The sequence below is a fragment of the Eriocheir sinensis genome, chromosome 17 (assembly GCF_024679095.1).
Source record: "Eriocheir sinensis breed Jianghai 21 chromosome 17, ASM2467909v1, whole genome shotgun sequence".
NCBI lineage: Eukaryota > Metazoa > Arthropoda > Malacostraca > Decapoda > Varunidae > Eriocheir > Eriocheir sinensis.
In genome coordinates, this window is record NC_066525.1 from 19,138,527 (window position 1) to 19,151,026 (window position 12,500).

Below are 12,500 nucleotides of genomic sequence, written 5' to 3' on the forward strand. Positions count from 1 at the left end.
AATACCTAATAAAGAAAGGCGCTAGGCAAGGTGACGTAATACCTCCAAAAGCCTTCACGGCTTGCCTTGAAGTATTTGGGGAATCAGAGTGGGATAACATGGGAATCAAGATAGACGGTCGCACATTTTATGAGGCCCTCCACGTAAGAAGGGGAAAACCCGCCATTTGAGTGATAGTGTTTGATGCGGAGACCTTTAGCCTTAGCTCCCGTCTAGTAAGGGAGACGTGACACACACAGGCGTGTAAGAGAAGGGGGGAAATAGTAGAATCTGAAATAAAACTTTTCGCCCGGGTGGCGTGTTTTCCCCTTTTTACGCTGCTCATAATTATATTCTTAACAAGTGAGTCTGAGGAAAACTTACTAAGTATAAATGATTAATTTCACAGAGTGTGAAGGTGAGTCTGAGCATGACTACGAAGATGACAAAGGTAATTATTATTTAATAATCAGTTGGCAGGATGACAAATAATGATCGGGAACGAAACATTTCAGAGAAGAGAGGAATACACATATTTAGGACAAACGAGGATTGCAAACCCATCTCAGGAAAATGGAATCAGAAGGAGAATAGGAAGATGGAGCGCTCTAAGTAAACATAATAATGTTATGAATAGCATCCTCCCACCACCCTGAAGAGAAGGGTGTAGATTCAGTGTATCCTGCCCGTCCTAGCAGTCGGTTCAGAAACTTGGCGCCTTACAAGAGAGAAAAAGGTGAGAAGCGCACAAGGAAGACTGGAGAAAAAAATGCACCATGGGTTAGAGAGCAGACAAAGGTTGAAGATATTTTAATGACTGTTAGGGAAAGAAATGGACGTGAGTAAATCACCGGCAACAGAGGGACGGCGAAAATAACAGAGTGGCAACCCCAAAACCGCAAGAAAAGTCATGGCAGGCAAGCGACAAAGTGGAGAGATGAAATTAGAACATTTGTCGGGGCAAGATAGCGTACACTATCAGACTGAGCAATGGAAAACGTTGGGAAAGGCCTCTGCCGTGCAGTGAACTACCGATGACTAAAGATGATGAAGTGAATGCACTCGAATGGTATGTTACAGTGAAATAAAGAGAACTTGTGCATGTAACCAGCCAAGAGCTACGGTGAGGGACAAGGGGCTGAAAAAAGAGAAGAGGGAGAAGTAGACTTAGGTGTAGGAAGGGTTCAACGAGGAGGAGGAGGCAGAGGCATGTGTGGGGCGGGGTGGGGGGGTGGGGGGAGGCAACAGCACTCCGCCTGGCCGATCTCTCTCTCGCTCTCTCTCTCTCTCTCTCTCTCTCTCTCTCTCTCTCTCTCTCTCTCTCTCTCTTTTTCAAGCGCATGTTTTGGGAGGTAAGGTAGAGGGAGTTCTCATGGAAATATCTTACGAATGTTCCTTTAGGTAACTTATTTCCCTATAGTGCCGCCCCGGAGACAATATGCAACGCCCTAATGTTCTGTTGCAGACACATACAAATGGCATCATCCCAACATTGTCCCATCACCGACATTATAGTGCAGCAGATTCCCAGTTACAGTCGCATAGTGAGGCGCCGTAACACAGTAAACATTAAACGGTCTGTCGCCTCAAAGCACTGGACATGAACTAATCTCTCCTATGGTTGTCTTTATTCGTTCCCTGCCTCGACTTATTGGCAAGCTACAACATTTTAACCGAGTGTTTTGAAAGAGTGGCTCCTTGCATCTTTGGAATGTTTTATTTTCCTCCTCGTCTGACCTGCTATGAGGCTTTGAAGTCATTCTCGAAGACAGAGGTGAGGCGAGAGAGGAGAAGCCTTTGAGAGGAGAAAGAGGAGGAGAGAGTGGAGAGGCGAGTAGGTTTAGGGAAGAATGAAAGATGAAGGGTGGAGGCTATTTGGTCACTCACTCCTCCCTCTCCTTCTCTTCCTCCTTCTCCGTTTCTTTCCCCCATCACCTCCTCCTCCTCCTCCTCCTCCTCCTCCTCCTCTTCTTTACCCTCTTCATCTTGTCCCTTTTATGGCCGTGGGCGTCGGCTCTTGGTCAGGTGGGAAGGACAGGTGGGAGGCAGGTGGGCATGTGTGTTGTGGTGCAGGGAGATTGGATGGAGGGTGTGGGAGTCACCGACTGGACCTCCTCCTCCTCCTCCTCCTCTTCCTGATCCTCCTCCTCCTCCGCTAGCACACCGACGAACACGTTTAAGTAATTACTTGTGTTCGCCTCCCATGAATTTATTTTGTTTGTTTTTTGTTTGGTTCCTTCAATGTTTTCTCTTAGTCTTCGGATTTCCCACTTAACTTAGTTATGTCTGGGAATAACATCCCCCCCCCCCTCTCTCTCTCTCTCTCTCTCTCAAATCGATATTTAGAATTTTTTTTTTTTTTTTTTTACTTGTCACCTTTGATTTTCTGATTGAGCTGTCCCTGCACAATTGTGCACCGCCACCACCATTAGCGTCACCAGCAGCAGCAGCAGCTTCATCACCACCATCACCACCACCAGCTTCACCATCACCCCCCCCCCCCTCACCACCACCATCAGCTTCATCATCTCCCCTCCACACCACCATCAGCTTCACCGTCACCCCTCCACACCACCATCAGCTTCACCATCCCTTCGTGTTTACCACAAGGTCTCCACATCTACCGCCACCACCAACACTACAGCAGCTGCAGCGGCAACAGCATCAATATCACCCAGCAACAACAACGGCAGCGACAATTACTACTGCTACTACTACTACTACTACTACTACTACTACTACTACTACTATGAACAAGTATTAATAGCACAAAAACTGTGCTAGATCGGCGTCGCATGACCCTCCAACATCCCCCCAACAATTTATAATATGCAACTGGGAGTCTAAAATGGAAAATGCTGAAAACTAAATATGGCGCCACTATAAACACTTGCCTGTGCCACAACGGGCTGGGGCCGACCATCAGACCCTACTATGAAGGCCTACCGGCGCCACAGGCCAAGACGTAAAAGAAAAGAAAAACGGCTGACTTTGTTTATAATGCCATGTTGTAGGGTTCATCAGGGCTAACAAATGTTATTATACAATGTCATGTCTACAATACGTGGGTAAGCCAGGAAAACAACTTGAAGAGAACAACAACAACACCAAGAAGATGGACAAGCTGTTGATCGGCGTCTGCGACGCCGATAAAAACAACAGTAATCAAGAAAAAACAAGCGAGCCCAGTGACAGCAGAACACAATGCCACCACTTACTATTTGCCTTCACCCTCTCCCCGTTGCTTTTCTGTGCCCTTCACCGTGCTCCCCTTCCTTTGACCCGTGACCCCGCCCCCCCCTCACCCCCTTTCCCCAACTCTCCCACTCCTCTGTAATACTTGTGTTCCCAAGATATACAGTAAGACCCATAAATATTGGTGTTGGAGAGCACGAGAGAGAGAGAGAGAGAGAGAGAGAGAGAGAGAGAGAGAGAGAGAGAGAGAGAGAGAGAGAGAGAGAGAGAGAGAGAGAGAGTACCAATTTTTCACCAATGTTATGCATTGATGACACGTGGTATTGGCGATCCTGGTTTTGGGTCCGCGGTGGCTTTAGCTTACTTAATATTAATGTGCTTGTGGTAGTAGTTGATTTTGATAGTGCTGATGTTGTTGTTGGCGGTGGTGGTGATGGTAATGGTGATAAATGAAGTGGGGAAAATAAACTCCCCAAAAGAAAATAAGCTTAACAAGTAAAGAAATTTAGAAATAGTAGGAAAATCTAACAGAATCAGAAGAAAGCATTGCACGAAAAAATAAAGATGGAGACTTGAAAGTATAAGGATAAGAAAGAAGACATGGAAGTATAAGGATGAAAAGAAAGACGCGAAAGTATAAGGATGAGAAGGAAGGCATGGAAGTATAAGGATGAAATGAAAGACGCGAACGTGAAGTATAAGGATGAGAAGGAAGACATGGAAGTATAAGGATGGAAAGAAAGACGCGAACGTGAAGTATAAAGATGAGAAGGAAGACAAGGAAGTATAAGGATGAAAAGAAAGACGCGAAAGTATAAGGATGAGAAGGAAGACATGGAAGTATAAGGATGAAAAGAAAGACGCGAACGTGAAGTATAAGGATGAAAAGAAAGACGCGAACGTGAAGTATAAGGATGAGAAGGAAGACATGGAAGTATAAGGATGAAAAGAAAGACGCGAAAGTATAAGGATGAGAAGGAAGACATGGAAGTATAAGGATGAAAAGAAAGACGCGAACGTGAAGTATAAGGATGAGAAGGAAGACATGGAAGTATAAGGATGAAAAGAAAGACGCGAAAGTATAAGGATGAGAAGGAAGACATGGAAGTATAAGGATGAGAAGAAAGACGCGAACGTGAAGTATAAGGATGAGAAGGAAGACGCGAACGTGAAGTATAAGGATGAGAAGGAAGACGCGAACGTGAAGTATAAGGATGAGAAGGAAGACATGGAAGTATAAGGATGAGAAGGAAGACGCGAAAGTATAAGGATGAAAAGACGTGAACATGAAAGGATGAGAAGGAAGACATGAAAGTATAAGGATGAGAAGGAAGACGCGAACATGAAGTATAAGGATGAAAAGGAAGACGCGAACGTGAAGTATAAGGATGAGAAGGAAGACGCGAACTTGAAGTATAAGGATGAGAAGGAAGACGCGAACGTGAAGTATAAGGATGAAAAGGAAGACGCGAACGTGAAGTATAAGGATGAGAAGGAAGACGCGAACTTGAAGTATAAGGATGAGAAGGAAGACGCGAACGTGAAGTATAAGGATGAGAAGGAAGACGCGAACGTGAAGTATAAGGATGAGAAGGAAGACGCGAACGTGAAGTATAAGGATGAGAAGGAAGACGCGAACGTGAAGTATAAGGATGAGAAGGAAGACGCGAACGTGAAGTATAAGGATGAGAAGGAAGACGCGAACTTGAAGTATAAGGATGAGAAGGAAGACGCGAACGTGAAGTATAAGGATGAGAAGGAAGACGCGAACGTGAAGTATAAGGATGAGAAGGAAGACGCGAACTTGAAGTATAAGGATGAGAAGGAAGACGCGAACGTGAAGTATAAGGATGAAAAGGAAGACGCGAACGTGAAGTATAAGGATGAAAAGAAAGACGCGAACGTGAAGTATAAGGATGAAAAGGAAGACGCGAACGTGAAGTATAAGGATGAAAAGAAAGACGCGAACGTGAAGTATAAGGATGAGAAGGAAGACGCGAACGTGAAGTATAAGGATGAGAAGGAAGACGCGAACGTGAAGTATAAGGATGAGAAGGAAGACGCGAACGTGCAGTATAAGGATGAGAAGGAAGACGCGAACGTGAAGTGTAAGGATGAGAAGGAAGACGCGAACGTGAAGTATAAGGATGAGAAGGAAGACGCGAACATGCAGTATAAGGATGAGAAGGAAGACGCGAACGTGAAGTATAAGGATGAGAAGGGAGACGCGAACGTGAAGTATAAGGATGAAAAGGAAGACGCGAACGTGCAGTACAAGGATGAGAAGGAAGACGCGAACGTGAAGTATAAGGATGAGAAGGAAGACGCGAACGTGAAGTATAAGGATGAAAAGAAAGACGCGAACGTGAAGTATAAGGATGAAAAGGAAGACGCGAACGTGCAGTATAAGGATGAGAAGGAAGACCCGAACGTGAAATATAAGGATGTGAAGGAAGACGCGAACGTGAAGTATAAAGATGAAAAGGCAGATGCGAACGTGCAGTATAAGGATGAGAAGGAAGACGCGAACGTGCAGTATAAGGATGAGAAGGAAGACGCGAACGTGAAGTAGAAGGATGAAAAGAAAGACGCGAACGTGAAATATAAGGATGAGAAGGAAGACGCGAACGTGAAATATAAGGATGAGAAGGAAGACGCGAACGTGAAGTATAAGGATGAGAAGGAAGACGCGAACGTGAAGTATAAGGAAGAGAAGGAAGACACGAAAGTATAAGGATGAGAACGTGAAGGACTAGAAGAGGTTGGGGAAGCTCAGAACGATTGGGACGATGACTTATATAATGACGACGATGATAATGGCACGATGGAAGAAAGGGACTAGAAGAGAAACTAATGACGTTTATTGTATACGAAGTAGAATGAGACGATGCCGAAAACTGGCGACTTTTTGTCAGTGATCGTAAAGTCAGGCTCATCACACTTAGCCCTCGCTCGGCCTTGGCACACATAATACCTCCCCTTCTTCATGGCTCCCTCTCTCACCCCTTCCCCACCTCCCATCTTTCCTCTCCTTCTCACGTCCACTTTCTGTCACACACACACACACACACACACACACACACACACACACACACACACACACACGTCAGTACCCATAACCACACCTGGATAATCACAATAAATGGCATCTTTAATAGCAGGAAGTCACTCTGCCTCACATTTTTTTTTTTTTCCCCTCCGCTGATTTCCGTTTCGCCGTGGCCAGGCCAGGTGTGACTCAGGTACATGGAGGTGATACGTCTTGGGATTTATTTGTTTGTTTTCTCTACTTGAATTAGAGATGATAGATGGATAAGTAGAGAGAATGTGTGTGTGCTTGTGTGTTAGTGTGTGTGTGTGTGTGGGGGGGGGGGTCTGTGTGTGTGTGTGTGTGTGTGTGTGTGTGTGTAATTCACCACCACGGCCTGATCACGTGTTGGACTCGTAATCGCCAGCAGGTACCCTGCCGACATGAGCAAGTGCTCTTTATCGTCAATCTATGGGTACTGCCAGAACCTCACACACCACACACTTCACCCCCTTGCTCAAGGGGGGACAGTAACCACTCCTAGTCAAAGGAAAGAAACCGGCCTGAGCGGGCTCGAACCGCCGCCCTCTTAGACCGTGAAGCCTGGCAGCGCAGCGCTCTAACCAGTTGCGCCACGGAGTGTGTGTGTGTGTGTGTGTGTGTGTGTGTGTGTGTGAACAAAGAAAGCAGCAAGCCAGTTTTTCTGGTTGGTTGGGATATTGAAGGTCATTGTTGTGGGCTAATTATATATTTATCATCGGTTTTTTTTATTGATCGAGGTTAACTGGGTGAGTGATTAAGCTACCTTCATGCCGGTCACACTCACTTCAAATCTTAGTCATTTGTGTGAAAACTCTGTTTTTAATTTCTTGCATGGATCACAAGAAGGGGAGAATATAACGCTTTATATAAAAAATAAAAAATAAAGGTAAATTTGATAAAAAAAAAATAAGAGAGGCCGTTAACAGGTAAGAATCCAGTGATCTCTTTTCTTGTTAATTTCAAAATTTTCCTCCTGCTGCCAAATGTTTCTTTTACTTACCTGAGCAGTGTCCTTCTGTCCTGCAGTGTTTACGTTACTGTGGCCGGCCCCTTATGTTACTCTGACCCTTTTCCTTCATGTTATCTGAACCCTTACTCTACTCTGACCCCTTTCCTTTATGTTACTCTGACCCTTTTCCTTCATGTTACTCTGAACCCTTACTTTACTCTGACCCCTTTCCTTTATGTTACTCTGAACCGTTACTTTACTCTGACCCCTTTCCTTTACGTTACTCTGAACCGTTACTTTACTCTGACCCTTTTCCTTTATGTTACTCTGAACCGTTACTTTACTCTGACCCCTTTCCTTTACGTTACTCTGAACCGTTACTTTACTCTGACCCTTTTCCTTTATGTTACTCTGAACCGTTACTTTACTCTGACCCCTTTCCTTTACGTTACTCTGAACCGTTACTTTACTCTGACCCTTTTCCTTCATGTTACTCTGAACCGTTACTTTACTCTGACCCCTTTCCTTTACGTTACTCTGAACCGTTACTTTACTCTGACCCTTTTCCTTCATGTTACTCTGAACCGTTACTTTACTCTGACCCTTTTCCTTCATGTTACTCTGAACCGTTACTTTACTCTGACCCCTTTCCTTTATGTTACTCTGAACCGTTACTTTACTCTGACCCCTTTCCTTTATGTTACTCTGACCCTTTTCCTTCATGTTACTCTGAACCCTTACTTTACTCTGACCCTTTTCCTTCATGTTACTCTGAACCGTTACTTTACTCTGACCCTTTTCCTTCATGTTACTCTGAACCGTTACTTTACTCTGACCCTTTTCCTTCATGTTACTCTGAACCGTTACTTTACTCTGACCCTTTTCCTTCATGTTACTCTGAACCGTTACTTTACTCTGACCCCTTTTCTTTATGTTACTCTGAACCCTTACTTTACTCTGACCCCTTTCCTTTATGTTACTCTGAACCGTTACTTTACTCTGACCCCTTTCCTTTATGTTACTCTGAACCGTTACTTTACTCTGACCCCTTTCCTTTATGTTACTCTGAACGCTTACTTTACTCTGACCCCTTTCCTTTGTGTTACTGTGAAAAAATTATCTTTTTTTTTAAATATTTCGGCGGTGGCCGAACTGGTAGCGTACTGGGCTCACATTCACCGCGTGATGGACGACGCGGGTTCGAATCCCCACGCTACCACTCGGATTTTTCAGTCACCGCCGAGTGGCTTAAAACTACCCACATGCTGTCCTGAAGACCACCCATCAACCCGGACTCTAGAGGAAGCCGTCCAAGCGAATCAAGAACGAGTTCCGGGGGGCAGCATGAGCCAATGCAAGATGGCGCCACTATAAACACTCGCCTGCGCCAGAACGGGCTGGGCCGACCATCAGGCCCCACCTGGAAGAAGCCTTGGGCCGACCATCAGGCCCCACGAGGAAGATGCCTACCGGCGTAACAGGCAAGGACGTAAAAAAAAAAAAAAATGTATTTACGTTAAATAAGGCGTTGGCTGAATGGATAGCGTGACGGCGGCGCTTGCGGCGCCGCGTCTAGGACGACGCGGGTGCACGTCCCGCCCGGTGTCACAAGCCGGGATTTTTCAATCGCCGCCGAGTGGCCTAAAAGACTACCCACATGCTGTCCTGAAGATCAACTATCAACCCGGACTCTTAGTTATCTCTCTAAAAGAGAGGGTCATTGATAAACTCCAGCAGGGGGCAGCACGAGCCAAGCAAGATGGCAGCACTATAAACACTTGTCTGCGCCACAACGGGCTGGGGCCGACCATTAGGCCCTACCAAGAAAGCCTACCGGCTTTAGAGGCAGAAACTTAAGAAAAGAAATAGATAAATAAATCATGCTGCTTTTTCAAAGGCATCCCGAAGCGCAGAAGACAAGCAAAAAGAGGAGGAGGAGGAGGAGATACAGAACATTAAATAGTAGATGATTTTATGCCCACATATATTTTTTTTTTCTAATTCTGATTTATTTATAGCCAACACTATAATTTTTACTAAGGTATCTGATCATCTTCGTGGGGTTATCAAACCCATCAGTATTGTTTTGACTCACAAATATACTAGCTGCCTACTGATGAAAGCACAGTGGCTCTAAACCCAATACCTGTCTCAAACAGTTTTCCTTCCTATTTATGAGTGAGTATACGCAGAATGTTTTGTTTTGTTATTGTTGTTTTCTTTTGCGTCGTTTGTAATGACGTTCGCCTGTACCCTACTTAATAATCACTCACCTTGCTTCATTCTGTCAGGATTAAGATAGCGGATATGCTGCTCCTCGTCCCCCTTTCAAATCGTTCAAGGGTATCGTTGCCTCCGTCCCCTGAAAGGCACGCCAGCTGGTGGATGCACGAGGCAGGCTCTTTTTAATGGCTTGACGCTAAATACTAAACTGGGCAATCAACGGGATGTCGGGTATGGCTACTTTGTTGATTTCCTCATAGGGATTACTACAGGCTGTCCTTTATCCCTAAGTCGCTTGCAGAACATAGGACACAGTGAAGTGGGTGGGTGGTGGTGGTGGGTGATGAGGCGGGGAGGGGCGACCACGGCCCTTATTCGCAACTGTTTCGACGCCTTTGTAATTTTTTTTTACTTAGCTCTCGTAGAAGTTGTAGGGATTCACATAGGTGGATTTATATCTCTGTTGGTAGTTTTTCAAGATTTCTACGCCACGAAAAGAAAAAAAACACACTCTTGAGTACCCTACTGATCTTTTCTGTGGCCTTCAGACATGATCGTTACGAGAGCCCGAAGTGTTTGAGAATACGATTCCAGAGTCGTTACGAGCAGGGACTCGGGGATAAAATTGTGTACAAAATGTAGAAGCACCAACGACGCCCGCCCCTGTCCGGGAGTGTCAGTATTTGGGAGGCGCCATCGGCACATCTAAAGGCCTCCTCCTCCAGCCCGGAAGAAAATTTTTCAAGGCCCTGAAGAACATAAGCTTGCATTGACCGATATTGATATCAGCGAAGTGCGTGCGTACCTGCAGAAAATAGATCCAAATAAATCTCCGGGCCCCGACAACTTATCTCCTCGAGTGTTGAGAGAATGTAGTCAACAGCTAGAATTACCCATAACATTAATATTCAACAAGTCATTAGCACAGGCCAGTGTGCCTCTCGAGTGGAAAAAGGCCAATATTACCCCGATCTTTAAAAAAGGAGATAAAAAACAAGCCAGTAATTATCGTCCTATCAGCCTTACGTCTGTCCTAATTAAACTATTCGAAAAAATGATCAGGGATAAAATGATCACTTTCCTTGAAACAAATGATTTGATAACTGATAATCAGCACGGATTTCGTAGTAATCGGTCTTGCCTTACCAACCTATTAACTTTTTTCAACGATGTTTATACATGTTGGGACGCCCGAAGCCCATATGACGTAATTTACCTAGATTTTCAGAAAGCGTTTGATAAAGTTCCTCACGTTAGGCTTATTTCTAAACTGCATTCCCACGGTATTAACGACCATCTATGTGCTTGGATTCATGACTGGCTCACCGACAGAGAACAACGTGTAGTTCTTAATGGTGAAGCATCGGATTGGTAACCCGTCACCAGTGGCGTGCCCCAAGGCTCGGTCCTGGGGCCAACACTATTCATAATTTACGTGAACGGCTTAGAAACTGATATTCTATCAAAAGTAGCTAAATTCGCCGACGACACCAAATTAGGAGGTACGGTAATGAACAGTGAAAGTTGCGAAAATATTCAATCAGACTTCATAAGACTTGCCGACTGGAGCGAAAAATGGCAAATGAGTTTTAACGATAAATGTAAAGTAATGCACATAGGTGAAAAAAATCCTAACTTTAAATATCAGATTCAAGGACATGAGCTCAGCGAAGTAAAACAAGAAAAAGATCTTGGTGTCATTATCAGTAACACTCTTAAAATGAGTGATCAATGTTTTTCAGCGAGTAAAAAAGCCATTATGATGTTAGGATTAATATCAAGAAACTTTGATTATAAATCACCCGAACTTATGAATAGATTATATTTAGCATTTGTAAGACCACACCTAGAATACGCCGTTCAGTTCTGGTCACCGAACTACATCAAAAATCAAGTTTTGCTAGAAAGGATACAGCGACGAGCAACCAAACAAATTCCAGCGCTCCGAAACTTGCCATATGACGAGCGTTTAAAGCGTTTAGATATGTTTTCCCTAAAAAAGCGAAGGATAAGAGGGGACTTAATTGAAGTGTTCAAAATCCTTAATGGATTCGACAACATTAACCCAGATAGTCTATTTCAGAGAGACACCAACACAATAACACGCAACAACGGTATGAAGTTAAAGGGAAACCGATGTAACACATTGGTGCGCAAAAGTTTTTTCAATAATAGAGTCGTCGATCACTGGAATAGACTCCCACCGTCAGTAGTTAGCGCACAGAGTATCAATAGCTTCAAGTCTTCATTGGATAAGTAATTCAGGGATATAAGATTATACTGACCCTTCTTCGCATGTTTTCAGACAGATTGCAGCAAAACGCCAACCTAAATTCATATTATTCTCCCCCACAACCTAGATTGCAAGTAGCGTAAGTTAACAATAGAGTAAAGCAACAGTTAATGTCCGCATAACAGGTGGAGTGAGGTGTGGGTGCAGTAAGGTGACAGGTTACTGGTGCCGTGCCTAGTACCGCCGGTAAAATGAGGATCAAGCCTCCACCTGTGCCCCTGAAACTACACCTCACCCATCGTGAGTATTAGGGGGGATCTTGAGGCTGCCCTGTGCAGGCCACTCGTCCTCTTCCATTCTCCTTGTGTTTCTGTGTTCTTATGTTCTTATGTAATGAAGTTATTTTCCCCCACAGCTTAGGTTACCAGTAGTGTAAGTTCAGGGTAGTAATTTCCTCTTATTTCTCTCTTTACTGTAAAATTTCCATGTCCCTTTCTTCCTTACAGTTACATGGTGTTCTCTTCTAACTATTTTCTGCCGGCACGTTGCCGGAGGGAGAGGTGGGTGGGGAGGAGCTTTCATCTTTTCTGTCCTGTCCTGCCACATGTAGATTAGTAGTAGTAGCGGTAGTAAACAGACACCCTCGCCATAGACCGATAGGTCTTTTGGTGTCTGTTCTTCCTATGTATTCCTCCTCCTTCTCCTCCTCCTCCTCCTCCTCCTCCTCCTCCTCCTCCTCCTCTCTTCATCTTCGCCTTTCCCCAGATCATGTCTTAGTTGTATATCAAATGTTCAATATTCTCTCTCTCTCTCTCTCTCTCTCTCTCTCTCTCTCTCTCTCTCTCTCTCTC

The 12,500-nt window shown here is 44.6% G+C and overlaps 1 protein-coding gene across 1 annotated transcript; it reads left to right on the forward strand.

The window, feature by feature from the left end:
* The first annotated feature begins 4,516 nt into the window (after positions 1-4,516).
* Positions 4,517-5,746, forward strand: LOC127000126 (protein PIF-like). Its single transcript, XM_050863546.1, has one exon. The coding sequence runs from the start codon at positions 4,517-4,519 to the stop codon at positions 5,744-5,746; it is 1,230 nt and encodes a 409-aa protein (XP_050719503.1).
* Positions 5,747-12,500: the final 6,754 nt, after the last annotated feature.